At 41.4% G+C, this 26,387-nt stretch overlaps 1 protein-coding gene across 3 annotated transcripts in view; it reads right to left on the reverse strand.

Moving 5' to 3' along the window:
- CTIF (cap binding complex dependent translation initiation factor) overlaps positions 1-26,387 on the reverse strand; it is a 402,276-nt gene that overhangs the window by 253,649 nt on the left and 122,240 nt on the right. For all 3 annotated transcript variants that reach the window (XM_089664081.1, XM_089664080.1, XM_089664082.1), the window contains exons 5-7: positions 19,143-19,216; positions 13,661-13,765; positions 1,973-2,048 (exon numbers count right to left, since the gene is read on the reverse strand). In XM_089664081.1, coding sequence (XP_089520207.1) covers positions 1,973-2,048; positions 13,661-13,765; positions 19,143-19,216 — 255 coding nt within the window. The remainder of the gene's footprint in view (positions 1-1,972; positions 2,049-13,660; positions 13,766-19,142; positions 19,217-26,387) is intronic.

The following is a 26,387-nucleotide window of genomic DNA, read 5'->3' on the forward strand; positions in this document are numbered from 1 at the left end:
GACAGAACAATACCAATACAATGCAAAACATGAGGGGATCGAGGGCCCTGCTCTTTCGAGCTTACAATCTAGGAATATATATATATATATATATACATACATACATACATACACATACATATATACATATACACACACATACATACACACATACATATACACACACACACCCACATTATATATTTTTTTTTTTTCCATTTATTTTTTTAAATCACCCAATGACCATTATTCTGCACATACCATCATCCACAGCTTTTGATGAGTAACCCACGGACTTCTAGTTGTTACGTGATGCATGTATGAATAAAGTGTACTATAGTATATATACCATTTTAGGTCTTCAGGGATTAAATGTTTTCAAACATTTTATTATTGTATTATATATTTTATTAGAATATATATTCAATATTGTATTATTGTATGTGTTATGTTCAATATTGTATTATTAGATTTTTTATATTAAGTATTGATTTTGTGGTCAGATGTCATGGGTTGTTCTATACATAATATTGGCATATTGATGAATATTGAGGGTAGAGTCAGTGAATCTAGGTTTTATTTTTTTGTACGGATGTTTAGTGTTAAGCTGCCCAAATGTGTTCCCTAGACATTTGTTTGATGATCACCTCGTAACAGAATTTCTGTGTTTGACTGGTCTTTCTGCTCCTTATTTAACTGATCATAGTGACCACAGTGTTGTATCCAATTAAAAAATTAGCCTTCCATTGTTTTGACTGCCATTTGCTCTTTCCTTCCCCATTTGTCACAACCAACTTTGTTCCTATGGTTTCCCATAGAATAATCTTTTTTCATTCGGTTAGCTGGCCGGACGAATTAAAAACTAGCATATTTCCCCCATCCACACAAGCGAGGTGAATGTAGGAATCTCCCCGCTGTGCCACTGTCTTCCGACGGCAAGACTACTCTGCTGGCAGAATACACTGATCAGTGGCAGAAGCCGCTGAGCAACAAACATTTTCCAACATTCCAGTTCGACATTAGTCTATCTTTAGGTCAACTTCTGTCAAGCGGAAAAGGCCATATATGGATGGCCGGGGCCATCTTGAGTAACGGAAGATGATTCATGTAGAATTTATTCCCTGGAATCCATCTGCCCTTAGCTCATTGTCATTCAAACTTCCAAAATAAGTTTGGAACTGATTCTTCAATACTAAGGCTTGCCATACATGAATTCTTTATATTTCATTCCAAACGAAAAAAATGAATAGATTCCTCCATGCACACATTCCCTCCCATGGAGCTACTGTATTCTGACAGCAGGGAGGCTTCCAGCTGTCACCGTACACTCATCAGCACTGCCAGCTATAGCCCATGGCACTCATCAAACAAAAATTTCCCAACAGGCTGGTTGTACAGAAATCGATCAAGAGCAACCTGTCTCATAGGTGGATCAAAATTTGGCCCATCTCTGCTAAACTGCCAGAATTTCAATCCATCTAAGGCCAGTTTACTCTTGGATAAGGAGCCTGTAGTAGGAGTGTTTGGGAACAGCTGTCTTGTGCTACACATAAGCAAAAGGGGTTTCCAAACCACAGACACAGGGGAGTTGGGAAGGTTGCAGTTCTACAGCAATGGATGGATAAGCCTTGAGCAGGACAGCTACGTCAGGCAGATATAAAGGAAACATCAAGTAATACAGTTATGTATTTAATAAAAAAAAATGTTACATGTATAATTAAAGTGCATTGAAACTCTAATAATAATTAAAAACAAACTGTTGATGTCCTCAGAAATTCTGAAATGATCTCTCCCCGCTTCTTGTGCTAATATTTCAAAGAGCCCCACTATATCGGATCATGGATCACAGAATGATTAGCATTTATGTTTTAGTAGGTCTGAGCAGTTTAGCAAAGGAACACAGGGCAGAGCTGACACCATCGCACAAAATGCTGCATTGTCAGCCCGCAACAGGGCTTAAGAGCTGAGCTCACTTTCAAGTCGCCAGCCTTACCTGCCAGGTGGGCAGCACTTTCTCTATGTCATTCAGATTAATATCATCCCCGTCTTCACATTTCCCTTTACCAAACCTAAAAAAAAAAAAAACACAATTAAGCATTTATGCAGTTTTTAACAAATAATTGCAACCAACATAACAATTTTCAGCATGTATGTTCATTAAATGCAAGGTAAAAAATAAAAAATTAACTTTTTGTGAAAGGGGTATAAAAAAATGTGCAAAAAATTACATAAAGTATACCAGGTTTGGTTCAAATTGAATTTTGGAATGACCGGTTGACTGTGATCTCAAGGGGAAGGGGGGGGGGGTTCTTTTTATATGCATACATTTAAAGGATAAATTCACCTTTTGTAACATGTTACACTCGTATTCAGGGTTGTTGCAGCAGGCCCTTGATCTCCCATTGTGACAGCGAGCGGGGGATCTTCTCCCGCACTCACTGTCACAATTTATTTAAAAAACCCGCAGCAGTGTGGGGTGCTGCCCACCCAGCTATGTCATTCATTCACAGAGTTCTGTGAATGGGAGAACTACAAGTACCAACAGCCTTTGCAGCTGACGAATATATATTATATTTAAATTTGTGCCGCACTCCACTGTGAATAAATTATTATTATTATTGTGAATAACTATTATTTTGAAAAAAATCAGTTGATATATAACATTTTATTTAAAGTTTTAATATTTTTTCTTTATTCTTTACTTTATTCAGATTTGTTTTTACTACCGGTATATAAAAATATTTTTTGGGTATCTTAAATTATTTATAATAATATATTTTATTAGAGCACACATTGCACTTTAAAAATATATTAAGGTTTATTAAATTTCACTTGTATTAAAATACTGATTTGTTCAAAATAATAATTATTTATTCACAATAATAATAATTTATTTATTCACAGTGGAGATCGACACAAATTTAACATTATATATCAGTTATTATTGCACAGTCATATGGGTATGTGTAAAAGTGTCAGTGAACCACAGCACTAGTAAATATATAATTTTATTTAATACACCAAAGTAGCTCACAAGCACAGATATTTATAACTTTGAAGCTGACAGCTTGTAGTTCTCAATGAACTACCAAGGTGCTGTAGTTCATTGATGCTTCCTATTACTGTGTAAGGTACGAGCAGACAGCCTACACTGGCAGTCTGCAGGAGCACTGCATTGCACCCGCGATCTGCCGATCGTTTGTGCAATGCTTTGTAGACTCCTAGTAAAAAAATAATAAATGCACAATTTTTTTACCTATAAAAAGATGTGCATTTATTATTATTTTTGTTTTTTTTTTACAAAAGTGAACTTATCTTTTAAAATGGTGTGTGTCTGTGGCTGAATCCAATTAAGGTGTTGATAAATGCATCACAGAACTGAATTCAATAAAAATAAAGGAAAATACAACAAGGTATAAAATTAAATTACACACCCGGACCCCTTTTGTTATTGTTACTACAGCCTTGGAAATTGAAATAGCTCTCTGTACTCAAGTCACCTCCAAGCCTCCTCCAACATGTTAAGAAATAGGCAGAAGTGGCACTCCCAATCGATACATCAAGGGTACTCAACCTGTGGCCTTCAGAGCCCTCCGATGTGGCCCTCAGTCTCAAACCAGGAAAGTGCATGCCCAGTGTCGGCAAACCGTTGATCACAATCTGGGCTTGCTGACCTGCCAACCCAGAGCATCAGAGTGCATTGGGCCAGCGCTGACAGTGGAGTAAGCAGGCAGCTACGGAGAGAGCAGGAGCTGCGTACGCCGAAGCTTCCTCTGTAGTGCCGGCTCATGTCCCAGGCGGAGTGATACCAAGTGCACTTCACCTGGGACCTTTCTAGCAGCCTAAAGAGTGATGCCAGAAGAAACTGGAAGAGGAAAAGGTCAGTGTAATAACCATCACATATCAGGGAAATAACAGGCGCATGGAATGAACAGTCCACATAGTCTCCTAGATGGGTATAGGGTCCAAAAATGGACAGAAAGGTAAGCAGTCTAAATCCCCAGGCAAGCTGTGGTAGAGTGAAGCAATGGCTCTGAAGTAGAAACAAGGAGAGAGACACAGCGCCTCTGAGTGTAGACAGTTTGGTAATTTAATGGTTAAAACATACGTTTAACAACTCACATGTAGAAAGTAACAAGCGGGCTCATATGGGTTACAATCTAAAAGCAGAGTAAGTGAGCGCTTGAATAGATATACAAATAAATAGCAGCTGTACACCAAAAAGGTACCATATAAAACCTTCAGAGACGTAGATATAAAAAAAAAAAAAAGGGGGGGGGGGGTGCAGCGCTATACAAACTAGCAGACAATAATTAAGTTCAGAATCACAATCAGAAAATAAACAGTGACTGTGTGCTAATAAATAAAGCCACTAGATGGTGGCTATAAAGTGAAGGAGGTGCAAATAAATGAAAGAGTCCAATGAAGGGGTGCTCTTAAGATCCAAGATGATCCTCAGACGTCCAATATTTGGAACCGCAAGGTGATAAGTTATGTAAAGATTGCGCACTCACCAGATACGCAATCTTTATGCGCATTTGTGTATAATATCACTGGACCTCCGGTATCATCAAACTGGTCTGGTCAGATCTGGTCAGCATGACTTTCACTGCCTGGTACTCGGATAGATGCGGCTTAAAGTATTTTATTGAGTATACAGGCACAGGATAGCAGAGAAAATCAATAAATATAAAATTACTGACCCAGGTGGGGCCCCGGCGGCCATCTTTGTTTTGCACCTGGGTCAGTAATTTTATATTTATTGATTTTCTCTGCTATCCTGTGCCGTTATACTCAATAAAATACTTTAAGGATATCACACTATGTGGCCCTCTCTGTTTGAGTTCTGGTGAGAACCAGCCAGATCTACAGAGCAGCTGCATCTATCCGAGTACCAGGCAGTGAAAGTCATGCTGACCAGATCTGACCAGACCAGTTTGATGACACCGGAGGTCCAGTGATATTATAATACGATATTATATACAAATACGCATAAAGATTGCGTATCTGGTGAGTGCGCAATCTTTACATTACTTATCGCCTTGCGGTTCCAAATATTGGACGTCTGAGGATCATCTGGGCTCATATGGGTTAATTGTGCACAGCGCCTTGTAGCTGAGTTCAGGAATCACAGTGAGCGAGGATGCCAGATGGACAGCAGGGAGTGCTGGAGAGATGGAGGACCTAATGTGAAATCCTGGCAGGTCAATGGAAAGTCCGGAGCGGCGGCGATGGCATGTGACGAGTTTCTGAGCATGCGCGACATCCGATGTGGACCGAAGCGCTCCTAACTTCCTATTAGAAGACCCCCATCTGAAAGATATCATTCCCAACAAACCCACCATTACTTATAGAAATGCTCCCAATCTGAAAAATAAAATAGCCCCCAGTAAGTTAAAACCCATTTGTTCTACTCCAACACCTTCCTCATTCTCCACTCCCATTATTGGCATGGACCAATGTGGGAAATACCTATGTAAAACTTGTGCCTTTGTCCAGCATGGCCAGGAAGATTTCAGTGCTAAGGGCAGGAACTACAAACTGATTTTTTTTTTATTTTTAACTGCTCATCCAGTTATGTGGTTTATTGCCTCACGTGTCCATGTGGTCTCCTTTACGAGGGTCATACCATTCGAACCCTCCGCTCTAGATTTGGTGAGCATCGTCACCTAATTGAAGGTGGAAAAAATGAACAGTGTTCCCAGACATTTCTCAGAGGTCCCCAATAAATGCACGATTGGACCTCGGGTCTGGGTTATTGAGTCCATGCCGCCAACCTTCCGGAGGCAGAGTGTTTTTGCAAGCTCTGTCATAGAGACATTTTTTGGATCCATACTCTGTCCCCAGCTGGCCTCAATGAGGAACTGGAGATAGCTACCATATTGTAGCATGCACATTCATCTTCCACTAGTGATTAACACTAGCATTATCCATCTTTAGCATCACATAATGATTCCCCATCATAATTATCATATTTATCATATATACAAGTCATTTTCCTCTTAATTTCTCTATGTAGGTGGTATTTTTTCTAGCAAGTATTGGCTGAAAATTGATACATTAAAAGTTAAGCTACCTCGATCACCAATATCATTTAGAATACGATATATGGAGTTTTCTATAGAAGTTAGCTGATGTGTGGGCACTTATACATCGGTACCCATTGTTTACTAATTTTTACCGACTGGTTTCAATGTGCATCTATACATAGACACACAATTTTTCTGTGCACGCCTCCATATGCAAATCTCCAGATTTCACCTCGCACACCGATATGTCGGCTTTTTTTTTATATTTTTCATACAATTTATATGTACATACAATGGTTACCATATCCATATAATTCCTTATATATATCCATATCATTTTAGAAGATGTCAGCTCACTTATTATATTGTCACAACATTTTCCACATTCTTATTCGCTTTCCATCTGTCATTCCATCATTCACAAATTACTTATTATCCATTCATTGTATGTTATGATTTACCTACAGTATCTCACAGGAGTGAGGCCACCCCGCACATTCTTGTAAATATTTGATTCTCTCTTTTCCTGTGACAACACTGAAGAAATGACACTTTGCTACAATGTGACGTAGTCAGTGTACAGCTTGTATAACATGTAAATTTGCTGTCCCCTCAAAATAACTCAACACACCGCCATTAATGTCTAAACCGCTGGCAACAAAAGTGAGTCCACCCCTAAGTGAAAATGTCCTCCATCTCTCCAGCGCTCCCTGCTGTCCAGCCGGCATCCTCGCTCACTGTGATTCCTGAACTCAGCTACGAGGCGCTGTGTGAAATTAACTTATATGAACCCACTTGTTACTTTCTACATGTGAGTTGTTAAACTTATCTTTTAACCATTAACCACTTCCCAACCGGCCGTTGTATATAAACGGCCGGACGGTGGCAGTGCAGGGTCGGGTGGCCGTTTATAAACGGCCTCCCCACAGCCTGCTTGTGCGCGCTCCCTGGGAGGGCACAGCACCGCGATCCGGTGCCCGCTGTGTCCTCCGGACACAGTGAAACACCGATCGTCGGACGGGACCTCTGTATGAGGTCCTGATCATGTTATCACTCATTAGCCAATCAGTGATCACATACAAAGTAGTAAGCAAGATGTCACTTCTGACATCATTGCTTACTACGTGTGAAATCTGTGAATGATCACAGAGGTCACATGGTACAAGACTATTCACAACAGCCTTGTACCATGTGACAAGCTGTGACCAATCACAGCTCTCACAGTATTTCTCAATGACTGCAAGAATGCAGACAGAGAGAAAGAGAAATGATTGCTTTTACATCCTATATGGGTTATAAAAGCAATCAGTGTAAAAAAAAAAAAAATCTTCATCACCCCCCACAAGTAGTAGAGTGTCACCATGGTGACACTGTACTGCTAGGGTGACAGTATGTAAAAAATAAAAATAAAAAAAATAAAAAAAAATAAAATAAAAATGTAAAAAAAAGGTTTAAAAATTATAATTTTTGGTTATAAACTAATTTGGATTTTTTTTTTTTTTTTTACTAAAAAGATAACGGAATAAATTTTGGCCAAGATTTATGATGAAATATTATTTATTTGCAAAATTTTATAAAAAAAACACTTTTCAAAATTTTTGGACATTTTCATTTACATGACAAAAAAAATTAAAATCCCAGCGGTGAATAAATACCACCAAAATAAAGCTTTATCTGTCTCAAAAAAATGGTAAAAAATTCATTTGGGTGCAGTGTTGCATGACCGCGCAATTGTCATTCAAAGTGTGATAGCGCTGAAAGCTGAAAATTGGCCTGGACAGGAAGGGGGTGAAAGTATCCGGACTGGAAGTGGTTAAATGACCTAACAGTCTACACTTCAAGGCGCTCTCTCTCTCTCTCTCTCTCCTTGTTGTAATAACCATCACATACACTGGACTTTTGCAACAAGCATATTAGCACCTATAAAAGGGTTAACAACCATTAGTCCTCATGCACACGGGACGTTTTTACAGCGGCTCTTTTTGGCCTTCGACTTTTTTTCTACAGCTAGTAAACTCCCCAGCATGTTATCCTATGTGTCCATGCCAGGGGCGGACTGACAACTCATGGGGCCCCTGGGCAATAGGAGATCATGGGGCCCCTGTGTCCTTGCCAAACTCAAAAAAGCCTATGAAAAAGTTACCAAGGGCATCTCACAGGACCCCCTACTGACCCCGGGCCCTCAGGCAGTGCCCGAGTTTCCAAATGGTCAGTCCGCCCCTGGTCCATGCACATATAGACTGTAATCAGCGGTTTTTGGCTGGAAAAAAACCCCCCAGAACTAGTGGGTTTCTAGAGGAGTTTTTAAGCTGTAAGAACGCACTAACACTGAAAAACGCAGTAAATCGCGGCAAATGGTTGTTTTTGGATGTTTTGTGAGCAAAAAAAAAACCACTAAAAACTGCAAATGCGAAAATACCCGGCAAAACTCTGCTAAACGATAAAAACGTTTAAAAAAATGTTTTTAACGTGACTTTACACAGCTAATGTTACCAGCGTTAATAAAATGCCCCGTGTACATGGAGCCCTAGGCTGTTTTCACACTGATCTGCAGGTGTAAGGTAGTGTACCTGCAGCTTTCCTGCAGGTTAACAGCACTGAGCCATTGACTTCTATGATATCCTGTGGGTCCTGAATGCAGGAGTTTCAGTGCGCTTTCAAAAAGTGCACCACAGCCGCAAGATATAATAAAAGTCTATGGCAAAGTTCAGGTAACTCGCATGTGCACTGTGCTGCACCTGTGGTGCCGGGAAACTGCAGCAAATCAGCGTGAAAGCAGCCTAGGACAGTAAAAGCTCATTTACATTTGCAGTTTGGGGGGGGAGGGGGGGGGGGGCTGGCAGGAGGAAAATGTTCATTATGATATCCAAATAAAAAATTCAAAATTCTGAACCATTTCATTTCATTGTGGCCTGCGGCCAGTTACCAAATCACTTCTATGGCCCTCGCTCTCCAGAAGGTTGAGCACCCCCGCTCTATATGGTCAGTAGATGCACATGCTCCTGGCTCTTCAACACTGCCTAGTGAATCCTACACCAGACCAACTGGCTCTTGAACTCCTAAAATGTATGTAAAGCCACATTTTTTATTTATGTTTTGGAGAGAGCAGGGAAAAAGTTTACCCTCCAGCCGACAATGGTTTTACCAGACAGGAGGTGATGGAAAAGTCTCAACAGCAACGCAGACAGGGAAATCTAGACCGGTCTGTTTTGTGGTGTCCATGTTGTAGATTTGTGGTCACTTTCGGTCTGTTTAAAGATGATAATCCAGACAGCACGTGAGGGAATATCTCTAACAGGGCATTGGAGAGCAATAAAACCTGGAAGTTGTTCTGGCCATTCCCTACTCAATCCATAACAAAAAAAAAAAAAACAAAAACAAAAAAAAAAAGTTTTTTCATCTTCCCTACACGAGCCAAATTCTTCTTCATTTTGCATCTCACACACTCCCCCTCCCAGACACTGCAGTAGGAGTGTTTCAGCAGCAGAGAGCGTTGTCAATCCAGTAAGCAGTTGGCGGGACTAGGTGTGGCCACAATACTGATAGACAAGCTGCAGGATGAATGAGCAGTGATAATTCTGATAGCTATGCCCTCTGCAATGTCATCTTCTTACCCTGTAGATCAAGCAGGCACAGCCTACACGAGTATGACAATGCTGCTCTGAATGCAGAAGCTGTGCAGCATCATTGCCACCCCAGAGAGCTGCATTAGGTGAACGTCACTAGCAGGCACAGTAGGTGTTTGTGGGACTTTACCAGAAGTCAAAAGGAAAAAAATATACATGTAGGTGCATAAAAAATTAAGTTATGCAGCCAATTATTTTTAAAGGAGCCAAAGACGTACTTTAATTTGTCTCTGTTAAAGAACCCCTCTAACTCTGGAGATTACATATATTTAAACTGCAGGGAACCACAGAAAATAGTGATGACTAGTGCTTTAGCCTCTGCTTGCCAGAACCAGGAACATATCTTCTATAAAAGATTATAGAGCATTTTTGTAATTTATTTGTATCTCTTATGATCAGACAAGGATCAGGACAAAAAAATAATAATTTTGACTTACTGTAAAATCATTTTCTTTACTGCAAGTCAAAAATCCTATTTTTCTAATCATACTTTACGGGACACAAGAGGAGTACATTGGGACATCCAAAAGCAGGCCAAATGAGGGGGTAAGCAACACAGCCAAAATAGCTAATGAGCCCACAAAAAGCAACAGCTTAACAAAGATGACTCAACAGAGCTGATTGAAGAACCTAACAACCGAAGTCAGACAAGAGAGGCCTGACGGTCCACCTAAGAACAGAAGACTAGGTGGCAGCCTGTCAAATTTGAGAAATCGATCCCTGATGCTAAAGCCCAGGAAGCACTAACCGATCTAGTGGAATGTGCTTTGACAGGGAAAGGGGGAACCTTTCCTTGAGGTTATAAAACTAAACGATGACCTATTGAATCAACCTGGCAAAAGTGGAAGGAGCAGAAGGTTTTCCCCAGGGGGGCACCTCAGGAGCGGGAAAACAGAGACAGTCTGTCTAAAGAGAGCTGTAGCTGAGAAAAAGGCTGAAATGGTGTGTACCAAATCTAGAAAATAGGAATCTCCTTGGATGTTTAGGAGCAAGATAAAGAGACACAACAATACTCTGGTTCAGGTGAAAGGGAAAACAAAAATCACCTTAGGGAAACAAAAAAATCCCTGGGCCCCTGTCCTTGTGTAGCTCAAGAAAGGGTTCTTGACTAGGAAAATGCGCCAACTCAGAAATTTGCCTAGCAAAATTGGTGGCAATGAGAAAGGCAACTTCACGAGTAAGGACAGACAGAGCAATCCCCAATTGGTTCAAAGGGCTGCCTTTTAGGTACTGAGAGAACCAAGTTGAGATGCCATGGAGGAAATGTGGAACTTACAAAAGGAACAATGTGAGCAACACCCTGTACAAAGTGGTCCATAATAAAGACCCTCAAAAGCTAAGGTTTGACCCTTATTGGTACTCAAGGCCAAATGCTGATCCAGACTGGACTGAAGAAAAAGACTAGATTGACCCCACGGAAAACTTCCTGGGATGAAATTTCCACGACTTTTTGGGTATCATTGGGAGGAATTGCACCCCTTCATTGGTTTCAGTTGGGGGGGGGGGATTATGCCCCATTGTTGGTGTCAGTGGATGAAATAGGCTCCAAGAGCCAGATAAAAGCAAAGGGCCACATCTGGCCCCAGGCTACAGTTTGGAGACCACTGGCCTAAAGGATACAAAGCCCACTAGGTTAGGAGAGGCTTATCCTCCCTGACTTAGGGTCAGAGTCTGTATCTAGAAAGCTGGTCCAACCAGCTAAGGCCTTCCCTACTAGATAGCAGGAAGGTGGTGGGCAGAACCTGAAGTTCAAAATGCTGCTACTCACAAAGTGGCCTATCAAATCTTCAGGTCATCTTCCAGAATCTAAAAATGATGCGATACATCTGTGAATGTGACCAGCTTAAAGCTGAACTAAATGCAAGAGGCATGTTTATTCCTACTTGAATTTTGCCATGCATTGTATATTTGTTCCAAATATGTGCACTAAACCAACATGAACCTTTCCTGTAGAAAAAACTGGTCACTGCAGCTCTCTCAACTTGGTGCAGGGTGACTGGTCTCAAGTCCGCCCCCTGCTTTAGTTTTCTGCAGGCAGCCTGTAGTGGATGGGACCTGCGGAGTCCTCCCACAGCTCTGCTCTCTGCACAAGCTATGTACAGAACAGAGTTGTCACCACTACGTTTTAGGTATCTGGGTTTTTAAAAGCATTTGTTGCACACAAAGTGGATTTATACATATTTATATAATTATATTTCTATATATTTTAAAACGTGCATGCAAAAAACACACACGGAACGCATCTGGACTGCATTTCTATAGTGTGAACCGACCCTAATGGAGAAGTTCCCCTTTATGCCCCCCCCTTTCCATTTTTGCCACATTTATTGGCAGGAAGAGTTACCTAGTTTTGACAGGTACTGGCTCCCACGTCCAGTCGGTTCGCCATGGTGAATCTATTGAACGTTCTCCCCCCCCGCAACACTCTGGGACACATCATATATCTCATAAGGCCAGCATGGCTTCCATAAAGAATCCCAGCCAGCTTCCCACAGGAAACATGCCGGCAGCAGGAACCGAAAGACCGGTGAACAACCAGCTCAGGATGGTGCTGGATCCCTGGACAGGTAGATGTACTTTTATTAAAAAGTCAACAACTATAGTATTTGTAGCCGCTGACTTTTTTTTGAGGGCGAAGATCCAGTTTAACCACTTAAGGACCAGGCCTATTCTGACACACTTTGTGTGAACACCAGTATTTTTTTGCTAGAAAATAAGTTAGAACCCCCAAACAATACATATTTTTTTTAGCAGAGGTCCTAGAGAATAAAATGTCAACTGTTGCAATTTTTTATGTCACATGGTAATAGCTCAGTGGTTGTTCAAACACACTTTAAAAAAACGAACAAAAAACAAAATATATAACTCAAACTTTTTTTTGTAAAATACTAAATGTGATGTTACACCGAATAAATAGATGCCCAATATGCCATGCTTTGAAATAGCGCATGCTTGTGGAACGGTGCCAAACTATGGTACTTAAAAAAAAATCTGCACAGGCAACGCTTTAAATGTTTACAGGTTACCTGTTTAAAGTTACAGAGCTCTCGTGCTAGAAATACTGCTCTCGCTATAAATTTTACGGGATACCTCACGTGTGGTGCGAATACCATTTACATATGTGGGCGCAACCTACCTATATGGTCGCCACTGCGTGCCAGCATTGGGGAGGACAGGGGACTTTAATTTTTTTTTTTTATTATATTTCATTTCTTTGTTTTTACACTGTCCCTTTAAAAAAAAAATGTATCACTTTTATTGCTGTCAAAAGAAATGTAAACATCTCTTGTGACAAAAATAAAGCATGACAGGTCCTCTTTATGGCGAGCTCTGGCGTCAATTAGACCCCACATCTGCCCTCTACAATGGAAAGCATCAGAACAAAAAAACAAAACAAAACCATATTGATCTAATTCTTTACATTAATAAAGGCCTTATTTACATCGGCCATGACCCATTAGCTCTCAGCCTCCTACGCTATGAAGATAAGCAGAGCCCATCTCTCCTCCGCTTATCTCTGTGGTCATCACTGCCACCTTTAGATTGGTTCTCGGGCTTCCCGATGAGCCAGAGAACCACCGAACACCGAAAGGGGGGGTTATGGGTGATCCCTCCTGCCACTTGTCAAAGTGATCCAGCAGCTGATCAGCCACTCATATCACTTTCAGCAGAAAGAGCAGCAGCTGCAAAAAATTTTAATACCGAGGTTATGGCATCTAGCTTCAGCCATAACCCCGGTATAAATGGCAAAGTAATGACGTATTTTCCCAGTTAGGTGGTCTGCAAGTGCATTATTTACGCCCGAAGTTCATCCTTAATGTAAAAAATTCCATGAATGTTTTTAAAGCCATGTTTCTAAGTTGAGATTATTTAATGTTGTGGCAGTCATATCTGCCCTGGCAAACCTGTTCATGAAAACCAACAAGGAACAGCAACGTGAAAATATCTGAAAGTCACGTTAAAAAATACTTCCAGATAATACCTAAAAATTCCTGTACTCAGAGCAATAAAAACAATAGTAGTTACCCTTCACGGTCTATTTGAGGCAGGGGGTGCTTTGGGGTGTTGCGGATTTTTCTGTGAAACTGAGTGAAGTCCAGTTTTTCTGGCTGCAAGTCCCACGTCGCTCCGCTAAAGACAGAAGAAAATACATTAAAGTACAACTGCATGTCAAGTAATAAGAAAAGGTATGAGAGAGAACAAACAGCCATTAGCACAATACAAATATTCTATCCTTTGCAATATGAAATAGATTTCCTTCACACAGTCCTCCATAGAAAGGGAAAGAGAAAACGCACCATAAAAGCCACTGTGAGTTTATTGTAACAAAAAAGGATGCAAAACCAGAATCCACCTGGTCCGGCTATGGTACATTCTGTAATTGCATCATTTTTGTTACAATAAACTCACAGTGGCTTTTATGGAGAATGGCTCGGGTCTTTATTATTTCAGGTACTTAAGAAGCGCCATCAATTTTACACACACACACACATATATATAATTATTATACAGTATTTATAAAGCGCCAATAGTTCGCTCAGCGCTGTACATTACAATGGGGGACAGAACATGTGACAGAACAATACCAATACAATGCAAAACATGAGGGGATCGAGGGCCCTGCTCTTTCGAGCTTACAATCTAGGAGGGAGGGGATGGTGGCACAGGAGGAGATAGCTGTGGGGGATGGAGTCGTAGGAAGAGTGAAGGAGGTCGGCAAGTTAGCAGGGGGTGGGGTAGGCTTCCCTGAAGAGATGGGGTAGGCTTCCCTGAAGAGGTGGGTTTTCAGTGTGCGCCTAAAGGAGAGGAGAGTAGGTGATAATCTGATGGGTTGGGGCAGGGAGTTCCAGAGGATGGGTGACACCCTGGAGAAGTCCTGGAGGCGGGCATGGGAGGAGGAGACCAGGGAACTAGAGAGAAGGAGGTCTTGTGAGGAGCGGAGTGTGCGTGTTGGGTGGTACTTGGATATTAGGTCAGAGATGTAGTTCGGGGCAGTATGGTGGACGGCTTTGCACGTCAGTGTTAGGATTTTGAATTTGATCCGTTGCGCAATCGGAAGCCAGTGGAGGGATTGGCAGAGGGGGGTGGCGGAGATGGAGCGGTTGGAAAGGTGAATGAGTCTGGCTGCCGTATTCAGGATGGACTGAAGCGGGGATAGCCAGCGGCGAGGCAGGCCAGTGAGGAGGGAGTTGCAGTAGTCGAGTCGTGATATGATGAGGGAGTGGATGAGCTGTTTAGTGGTTTCTGGGGTTAGGAATGTGCGTTTTATATATATATATATATATATATATATATATATATATATATATATATTGTACAGTCACATCAGTCCCTAACCCTCAAGGGGTGTACAATCTAAGGTCCCTAACTCACATACATATACTAGGGCCAATTTAGACAGGATCCAATTAACCTACCAGTATGTCTTTGGAGTGTGGGAGGAAACTGGAGTACCCGGAGGAAACCCATGCAAGCACAGGGAGAACATGCAAACTCCTGGCAGGTGGTGCCGTGGTTGGGATTCGAACCAAGGACCCTAGTACTGCCAGGCAGAAGTGCTAACCATTTAGTCACTGTGCGACCCACTGTGCAGGTCTCTTTCCATGTTTATGAGGACTAATGTGACGGCTGTCTGGTGGTCATGACCATGGAGAGCCTGACAGAGGAGAGGGATTCACAGCCTTTAGTGGAGCACAATCTTACTAGAGATAGAGGAATTTCTGTAGTATTGATATATAAATAATGTAATGCTAGTAGTGCAAATACCTAAATTTGATCTCATCAGACAAGAGAGAATCAGCACTAGGAGTAGTACTGCAATACCCATTTGCAAAGAAGGAGTATGCTGTTGGAGATGAGAGCAGAATGACAGAGATATGAAATCATTATGAACACATTTCATTGTCCAATCACATGCAGGGGGAGGGACAAGACCTGTACGTGTTACTGAACTGCAGCAGAGATTAATCAGGTCCCCTCCCTTTCCAGGCAGGGCTGCGCTGTGTGTCATGTAAACCCAGTACTGGATGGATAGCAATACAAATCCTTCAGCAGGTAAAACAGCTTCCAAGTATTTTCATCAGTGTCTTTATCTGTTTGCCAGGAGTATATCTTCAAAGCCAAGTGGGCAGAAACAACAAATTATAGAGCAGACCAGCTAATTTGCAGATTGGCAGCACCTAACTCCTCTCTTCCTAACCCCCAGCATTAGAAGCTGAGCCAGTCAAAATAGTCAATGAGGCTTACTGAATGATTTAAAGTGACCCATCTAACAGTGCCTGTGCACAGAGGCTGCAGCAAGTTTTTTGATCCCACTCCGCTGTCACAACTCTCTAGTAATGCCTAGATTGCAGTTGTTACAACGCATTGTAAATTCAAATTTACCTTTGCAAATCTGGTGTCCATAAAGTCTGCCTGGATATGACATCATCGTAGGGTTGCTACCTCATCCCTTTAAAACCCGAACACATTAATTACACAGGTTCTGAGACTAATACAGATAAGGAGCTAAGTGAGTTTAATTCTCACATTATTCAGCCACAGAGTCTGTGTTCGGTTTTAAAGGCGTGGTGGCAACCCTACATCACTGCTTCCTAGGGTTGGAACTAAAGGGGTATTAAACCCAAAAGCAAACATTTGTTATATTACAGCTAATCAATTCTTAGATGTGATGGCTGCATTAAGTTTTCTTTTTTATACTTTCTTTGTTTTTCACCTAGTGATCTGACCAGCAAGTCTGTTTTTCAAAAGAACAAGCTGTCCTGCAGTTGTAGCAGTTACAGGGTTGAGACAAACTATTCACAGGTGCTTACGATTACCAGCTTTTATTCATTTATGTAAAAACTTTATCCCAAAAGGAAAACAGTTTTCTGTACCCAATTATAAAGTGTGAGCTGGAGTTTGGCTTTGATTTGCTAGTGAATTTAAATCTGCTAGTATAACGAACATTCCCCTCCCCCCAGACTGGCAATGCTGCTGTCCAAAGGTGTCCCTATGCTCATTCATCCAGAGTGGGGGGGCACTCTAATACAGGAGGCGTGTTACTGACCAGATCACCAGGTGAAAACAAGAGGGGGGAAAAGTCAATAATTATTAGAATAAGTTTAATAAATACATGAAATAAGCTGCAATATATAAAATGTTTGGTTTTGGGATTAATACTGCTTTATTTTTGTTACCAGAGCCCATTGAAAAAAAGGTGTATTATGTTCTGAATGTAAAGTGGATTTTTGCATAGAGTTTTCACAACTGCTATCTAAGCACTAGTAGAGAGCTCTGACAACAAAGAGGAAGTGCAACAAAGAGCTTACAATAGCCTCTATGCAGGTACTTTGCTAGCATAAGGAATGGTCTTAAGGAAGGTCATTTAAAACAGCTCTGATATTAGTAATTAAGGAGATATTTTTGTGTAGGTTTGAAATTACCTTTAACCACTTCAAGTCCGGACACTTTAACCCCCTTCCTGTCCAGGCCAATTTTCAGCTTTCAGCGCTATCACACTTTGAATGACAATTGCGCAGTCATGCAACACTGTACCCATATGAATATGTTAGCATTTTTTTGAGACAGATTAAGCTTTATTTTGGTGGTATTTATTCACTACTGAGATTTTAATTTTTTTTGCTATGTAAATGAAAACATCCAAAAATTTGGAAAAAAAGCGTTTTTCTTATAAAATTTTGCAAATAAATAATATTTCATCATAAATCTTGGCCAACATTTATTCCGTTATCTTTTTAGTAAAAAAAAAAAAAAAATAACCCGAATTAGTCTATAACCAAAAATTATAATTTTTTAACATTTTTTTTTACATTTTAATTTTATTTTTTTAATTTTTTTTTTTTTTTTTTTTTAAACATACTGTCACCCTAGCAGTACAGTGTCACCATGGTGACACCGTACTGCTTGTGGGGAGTTATGAAGATTTTTTTTTTTTTTTTTACACTGATTGCTTTTATACCCATAAAGGCTGTAAAAGCAATCATTTCTCCTCCTCTCTGGCTGCATTCTTGCAGCCATTGAGAACTACTGTGTGAGCTGTGATTGCTCACAGCTTGTCACATGGTACAAGGCTGTTGTGAATGGCTTTGTACCATGTGACCTCTGTGATCATTCACAGATTTCACATGTAGTAAGCAATGATGTTAGAAGTGACATCTTGCTTACTACTCTGCATGTGATCACTGATTGGCCAATCAGTGATCACATGATCGGGACCTTGCTCAGAGGTCCTGTACGACGATCGGGTTTCCACTGCGACCGGAGGACACAGCGGGCACTGGATTGCGGTGCTGCGCGCTCCCAGGGAGCGCACACAAGCAGAGGGCAGAGAGGCCATTTATAAACGGCCACCCGCCCCTGCACTGCCACCGTCCGGACGTTTATATACAATGGCAGGACGGGAGGTGGTTAAAGCGGTAATAAAGTTCCCCCTCTAAGCTAATGGCCTAATGTGCTAGTATGCATCGCATTCCTAGCACATTATGAATAACTTACCTGTGAAATGGATCCCTTCAGGGTTGCCCTATAACCAAATGGCCAGAGGCCGCGAACCAGGAAGGAAGGTCAGGAGAAGATGGAAGCCCTGTCAGTGGGATCCCTTTCACAGGTACGTTATTCATAATGCGCTAGTATGCAATGCTATTTTTGTTTAGTTTACTACAGTTTGCTTTAAGGTTTTTTACTTCTCTGCATTAAGGTATAAAATCTTATGGGATCAGGATCCCTCCTGCACCATCTAAACACTTAACTGAGCCCAATCTCCATTCAGCGCTGTGCACAAAATCAGCGGCTCTCTCTGCTCCCTCTCTCCTCACAGTACACAGAGGGCGCAACAAGAGCCATTGGCCGGTGCTGCCGTTAATCAAATCCTGCGACAAGGGAGCCGGTGACAGGGCCGTGCCACACTATGTGCCTATGGATACAAGTTTGCACGTGTGCCCCCATAGGAAGCGGCTTCCTATGTGGGCACTCGCTGAAGAGGTGGAGCCAGAAGCTTTGGTGGGGAACCCCAGAAGAGGAGGCTCAGGGCTGCTCTGTGCAAAATCATTTCACAGAATTGGTTAGCACTTCCGCCTGGCAGTACTAGGGTCATTGGTTCAAATCCCAACCGCGGCACCTCCTGCCTGAAGTTTGCATGTTCTCCCTGTGCCTGCGTGGGTTTCCACCGGGTACTCCGGTTTACTCCCACACTCCAAAGACATGCTGGGAGGTTAATTGTCTCCTGTCTAAAAATTGTCCCTAGTATGTGTATGTATGAATGGGAGTTAGGGACCTTAGATTGTACACCCCTTGAGGGTTAAGGACTGATGTGAATATACCATATATAGGTAAAGCGCTACATAAATTGATGGCAATATACAAGTACCTAAAACAAATAATAAATACATTTCATAGAGCAGGTAAGTAGGACATGTTTATTATTAAAAAAAAAAAATATTTAGAATTACTTAAGCATAAAAACATAGTACATTTCTACATATCTGTCTAAAATTCGAATCCTTCTTACCTTATTGAGTCCAATGTGCTTGCTGCCCAAATCTCTGTGCCAAGCATGTTCGGGGTGCAATCTTTATTTCCATTCTGAAGAAATAAAGAAACAAAACACTGACATACTGTTTACACAGCACAAATATAGATGAGCCTTAGGGAGAGATTAGCTATGAATGTGGTCAGGACCCTTCATAATACCACCCTTCATCATAATAGTGCTTCCCAGGACTGCGAAGTGTCTCTGCTGTGTCATCTAAATACCAGTGTGAATACCTACAAACCCTAAATTGTATGCGGCACTGGAGAAGAGGTTTGGGAAACACTGCATTTTGCTACAGGGGTCTCCTCTTTTGTAAGCCCTAATCAGGGGTGGACTGACAACTCATGGGGCCCCCGGGCAATAGGGGATCATGGGGCCCCTGTGTCCTTGCCCAAACTCAAAAAAGCCTATGAAAAAGGTTCCAGGGGCATCTCATGGGGCCCCCTACTGACCCCGGGCCCTCGGGCAGTGCCCGAGTTTCCAAATAGTCAGTCCGCCCCTGGCTCTAATACACATAACACAAGAAGACAGATTCTTAAATAGGATTAATCAAGCACTGATTATTGGTACAGAAACCTCACAATGACTGAAGATCTCATATGTCCTCAAAGGTTGGGGTTTTATTTTGCTTAACCAATAACAGGTATCAGTTTTATTTAGATCTCCAGTTTAAAAAAAGTTTTGCAAATTGTTCTTAAAGACTATTAGCAGGCATCGGCATGTTATACATAGTTACATTGGTCCAGCTTGGACCAATGTAACTATATACAGTATACAGTGACTAGAAAGATACACATAACCAGCGCTCTGTCATACTAAATTACCCTTTAAAAAAAGGGTTTCAAACCAATATCCAATACAAAAAAACAAATTATAAAAGAAAAAATATGACAGTAATAGAAGCTACCACCAAAGTGAAAAAAATGGTGTGAAAAAAGTTCAGTTCATTTCAGTGATGTGATATCGCTTTATCATCCCTAGCAGTCTGATTATGTCCATATTTCTGTGCTCAAAGCGGTACTTTTTTTGCATGGAAATATGTAGTTTTTTTTATTGTAGGCCTGTAATTTTGAGGAATAACTCACTGAAATCTGTCCGAACAAGAGTCTAGTAAACATCCCGGGTATGTTAAAATTTGAAATACGAAATCATAAATTATAATTTAATAAATAATCATAAAAAATATCATAATAATAAATTTAATTCAAAAATGTAATCAAACCAAAAACAATGAATTTTGAAATAGAGCGCCAAGTTCACACATTACTGAGCAAAGTCGCAAAATCATTTTCAGTGTCTGATGACGAATTTCCCCCACGAATCATTATCACTCAATTCTGCAAGGGGTTCTGATTTACTATCACTGTTCTCTAGCCGGTCTAAAACCGCTTTTGACCTAAAGGGACGCTTTTTGGACGCCATGGACGTTTCTCAGTTTCCAGGCAGAAAGAACAGTAAAAATGCAGGCAGGGTGCCGGACAAAGCACTCGGGACAAAATGTATGTGAAATGGTTTGATACAGGAATGTTATACTATGTGATTTTAGTGTATTTAGTGAATGTCACTTTTTCACATTTTTAAATTTCCCGCCGGTTCCGTCCCCCATACGTCCCGACGTCGCAGGGAACGGAACCCAGAAGAGAGATGCCGGCATCGGCTGGAGGACATGGCCAGGGACACTGCAGGAGGGACATCGCGGGAGCGCAGGACAAGGTAAGTGAAGAAGAGATCGCGGAGCAACGCTGCAGTGTATTCCCGAGTGTAGCTCGGGGGGGTTACCGCTTGTGGTGCTGAAACTTTACCCCGAGCTACACTCAGGAATACCGCCAGGGGGGTTAAGGTATCTTGATCCACCGTCCATGTGATCCTGCAGTGATTATCACCCCATTGAATTTAACACTCACCAGAAGCTGGTGAATAACCAGCAGTGGAAACGCAGTAGCAAATCAACCTCCTTAATGCTGAACGGTTGTGAAAGCGACAGTAAGATAATCGGCCAGCAACCCAAAACAACCACCAATCAGTGAATCATGGATCACTCTCGCCCAGATCTCATCATCCAGATTAAATGATGTTAATTCCATTCCCTCCTTCCTTCTGATTTGGCTGATGGGTAAATGCTTTTTACCAAGTCATGCATGGTCAGATCCCTCTGTGCAAAGACAAGCCGAAGCTGCCCAGGAACAGCAGGTGGTAACATCAGTTTATCCTGAGATCAGGCGCTACAATGCTGAACCCAGCTTTTATCTCCTCTGTTACACAGCTAATGGTGTTTGAGCATATGACTGGACTTTTTCTCTTTTTGTCATCTGTACAATATATACCATATCTGGCCGATGCCAATGGAAGCTGAAAATCATTGAAGTAGACACTGCCACTTCAGTGATTTTTCATTATCTACTGGTCTCATGTGGAGTGGCTGGCCTGATGCATTGTGAGTTGCAGAAAGTCGGACACTCAGCACTCAGTACTATTCAGAGAAAACTTTGCATTCTCTGAATGAATGCAAAGCGTTCTCTGATTGGATGAGCCAGAGAGAGTGACCGCACAGCCATTCCACCTTGTCCAATCAGAGAACACTTAGCATTTTGTTTAGAACATGCAAAGCATTCTCTGAAAGGTGCCTGTGCTGAGCGGTTCACCGTCTGCAATTCACAATGCATCAGGCCAGCACGGGACCCGGAAGCAAGTGAAGATCACTAGAGTAACGGTCTCTATTGCAATGATTTTCAGCTTTCAGTGTTCACAATGCAGGAGAACAGCCGCTCAGCAAAGGACCCAGAAGCAAATGAAGATTCTTGAAACACTTGTGTCTGGCATCAGCCAGGTATGTCATATACATGGTTACATTGACCCAAGCTGGACCAATGTAACTATGTATGGCATCCCAATGCCTGCAATTATTCATGAAGGTAAAAAAAAAAAAATTCTGCTTTTTTTTTTTTCAGCATTCCTCTAGTCTTCAGGGCTGTTATTTGCAGAGACCCTGCTGCTGGCCTTCTTCCATGCTGAATGATGGCCACGGTCATTTAACCTGTACTTACAGAAATGTACAGGCTGCCACTGCAGATCTCCCTCAGAAAATGCTAGCTGCCTGACTAATGCAGGCCATAGACGGTTCGTTTATCGGCCGAATTTTCAGGCGAAAAATGAAAAAAATCGGTCATTCTGTTGCCACCAATGCTTACGAAAGTGGTGAGTTTTTCGTAAATTTTCCAGCACGACCGATAAAAGAAACGAGGAGGAACCGCGAAAATCGGTCGACGACATTGCGCCACTAACAATGCGAATATCAGCCAATTATTCTTTCGGATGAAAATTCGGCCGATAAACGAACCGTCTATGGCCTGCATTAGTCACTGACCTGAAACAAACACACAGTTTCTTCTACTCACCCCTTGGTCCAGCCCTGCCTGCTTCTATTAGGAGCCAAATGAAAACTTCGATATTCAGCAAATGTGTGCATTATGGTTAGCATACACTAGATGGCGCTACGTTCCAACCTATAGCTGAACCTCACACTGTGGATCCTAGCCCTGGCTGACCACACTGGTCTCTCTGTCACATGCCCATAGGACAAAGTTTATTAAGCAGCACAGAAACAATTGCTGCCTCACACTCCTTGCGGACCGATAAAGCTCTAAATTACAACATTAATTAAACATAGTGGCTTTTATGTTGTATTGATCTACGAGCTACTGCTACATCAGCACACGCAGGGCCCAGACACAGCTCGTCCTAGCTGCAGAGGACCATTAACCATTTCACAGGGATCCAGGGTGGGTCACAGGCTGCAAAGGTATGCAGGGACTTCTAGTTCTTCCACAGCTGAACCTATCCATGTCCAAAGAAAGATCTTTTCTTGGCCTATTCCTGAAACTGCCACTATTGGGCCTCCCTACGCCATGACTTAACATGTGACCTCCTGTGAAATCCATCTTGAATACAGACATTAAAGCCCGGTACACACGAGAAACACTGAACAGTTTTCATTCAGAAACAAAATGGTTCCTTAGAACTGTAAACATAGTTATAGGCAATCAGTGTGTGTAAAAAAAATCCTGATCACCTCCCTAGAGTAGTACAGTGTCACTAAGGTAACACTGTATTGCTCTGATCACCGTATATAAAAGAAATAAAAATTTCAAAATATATATACACACGCACACAAATATACACACACAGTTAGGTCCATATATATTTGGACACAGGTACAATTTTAGTTTTTTTCAGGTATTTACCAAAACATACTCAAGCTATAGTTCTATAATGGATATGGCCTGAAAGTGCACTCTCAGGTTTAATTTGAGGGTATGTACATCCAAATTGGAGGAAGGGTTTAGGACTTACAGCTATTAAGAGTAGCCACTCCTCCCCCTTTTTTAAAGGCTCTTAAAGTAATTGGACAATTGAATCAAAAGCTGTTTCATGGCCAGGTGTGGGCTACTCCATCGTTATTTCTGCAGCAATTAAGCAGGTAAAAGGTCTGCAGTTGATTCTAAGTGTGGTATTTGTATTTGGAATCTATTGCTGTGAACCTATATCATGCGTTCACAGGAGCTGTCCATGCAAGTGAAACAGGCCATTGTAAGGCTTCAAAAATGAACCAACTCCATCACAGAGATAGCAGCAATATTAGGAGTGGCCAAATCAACAGTTTGGTACATTCTGAGAAAAGAAGAATGCACTGGTGAGCTCAGCAATATAAAATGGCATGGACGTCCATGGAAGACATCAGTGGTGGATGATCTCAGGATCCTCTCTATGGTAAAGAAAACCCATTCACAACATCCAGACAAGTAAAGGACACTCTGCAGGAGGTGGGCGTATCATTGTCAAAGTCTGCAATCAAGAGAAGACTTCACGAGAGCAAATACAGAGGGTTCCCCACAAAGTGCAAACCATTCATAAGCCTGAAGAATAGAAAAGCCAGATTAGACTTTGCCAAAAACATCTAAAAAAGCCAGACCAGTTCTGGAAGAGCATTCTTTGGACGGACAAAACTAAGATTAATGTGTACCAGAATGACGGGAAGAAAAAAGAGTGGAGAAGGATTGGAACAGCTCATGTTCCAAAGCACACAACGTCATCTGTAAACCATGGTGGTGGCAGTGTGATGGCATGGGTATACATGGCTTCCAGCGTCACTGGGTCATTGGTGTTTATTGATGATGTGACAGAAGCAGCCGGATGAATTCTGCAGTGTTTACAGATATACTGTCAGCCTGGATTCAGCCAAATGCAGCAAAGTTGATTGGATGGCTCTTCACAGTACAGATGGACAATGATCCAAAACACACTGCAAAAGCAACTCGGGAGCTTTTGAAGGAAAAGAAGTGGAATATTCCGCAATGGCCAAGTCAATCACCTGATCTCAACCCAATTGAGCATGTATTTCACTTGCTGAAGGCAAAACTAAAAGGCAGAAAGACCCACAAACAAAAACAACTGAAGGCAGCTGTAGGTAGAGCCGGGCAAAGCATCATTAAGGAGGAAACCCAGTCTTTGGTAATGTCCATGGGTTCCACACTTCAGGCAGTCATTGCCAGTAAAGGATTCTCAACAAAATATTAAAAATGAACAATTTATTTAGGATTATATTCATTTGTCCAATTACATTTGAGCCCCTGAAAATGGAGGGACTGTGTATAAAAATGGTTGCAGTTCCTAAAATTTGCACTTGATATTTACTGTATGTTCAACCACTTGAATTAAAGCTGAAAGTCTGCACTTCAAATTAAATTAATTTGGATTGTTTCTTTCAAATTTATTCTGGTGGCCTACGGAGCTAAAAGTATGAAAATTGTGCCTGTGCCCAAAAATACGTGTGTGTGTGTGTACGTGTGTGTGTGTACGTGTGTGTGTGTGTGTGTGTGTGTGTACGTGTGTGTGTGTACGTGTGTGTGTGTACGTGTGTGTGTGTACGTGTGTGTGTTTCTAAATTGGGACTCTAACATTCCTACAGACTAAATAATATACACTAATTTGTGTTATTTTCACCAAAGAAATGTAGCAGAATACATTTTGATCTGAATGTATGAAGAAAGATTGTTTCTGTTATAACATTTTGCTAAGAAAAACTGTATTTTCTCATTTATTTAGCAAAAAATAAAAAACCCAGCAATGATTATCACCGAAAGAAAGCTTTATTTGTATGAAAAAAATGATAAAAATGTCATTTGTGTACAGTGTTTCATGACCGTGCAATTGTCATTTAAAGTGTGACAGCGCTAAAAGCTGAAAATTGGCCTGGGCAGGAGTGGAGTAAGAGTGCCTGGTATTGAAGTGGTTAAATTATGCTACAAAAAGTGAACTAAGCTTTTAAAGAAAAAAAAAATGTGGTCCTGTTTTATAAAATTTTTTTTTTTTTTAATACAGGTCTACTTTAATCAACTAGGTATGTCTTAGCGATCTCATTAATAGGCACCAGTAAATCCATTACCCTGTAAAACCTCCCATAACAAGGTGTTGTGGGGTTTTTGTACAGTAGGGATCATTAATACTGTTCCTCAGCATACTTTCCTTGGCATTTAATCACAGTGCTGACATTTAATTAATAACTAATTACAGGGAAGAGCAGAGCCGGCGCTCGGGAAGACAAATGGCTGAGTGTGTTAATCGCTCCGTCTCGCAGGTAGAATGCCTGAGATAGGGAGGAAAGATACCGATTAATAAAAAAAAAAGTTAGCAGATAATTTGAAGATGGTGCTGGGAAAACTGGAGCAACTGAAAAGAGCAGTGCAGCACTTATAAAAAGAAAAAATTTAAACATGTTTTAACTTTTTTCCTGCATGCTAGAAATGCGTTAAAGTAGAAATTCACTCTCTCAATCAACAGTGAATATTTTTAATCCTTATGCTACTAGTATTAGTAAATAGATTATTATTATTATTATTATTATACAGTATTTATAAAGCGCCAATAGTTCGCTCAGCGCTGTACATTACAAAGGGAGACAGAACATGTGACAGAACAATACCAATACAATGCAAAACATGAGGGGATCGAGGGCCCTGCTCTTTCGAGCTTACAATCTAGGAGGGAGGGGGTGGTGGCACAGGAGGAGATAGCTGTGGGGGATGGAGTGGTAGGAAGAGTGGAGGAGGTCGGCAAGTTAGCAGGGGGTGGGGTAGGCTTCCCTGAAGAGATGGGTTTTCAGGGTGCGCCTAAAGGAGAGGAGAGTAGGTGATAATCTGATGGGTTGGGGCAGGGAGTTCCAGA

This window comes from Staurois parvus, unplaced genomic scaffold, assembly GCF_062004578.1.
Source record: "Staurois parvus isolate SC_StPar_1 unplaced genomic scaffold, SC_StPar_1.0 ptg001830l, whole genome shotgun sequence".
Taxonomy (NCBI): domain Eukaryota; kingdom Metazoa; phylum Chordata; class Amphibia; order Anura; family Ranidae; genus Staurois; species Staurois parvus.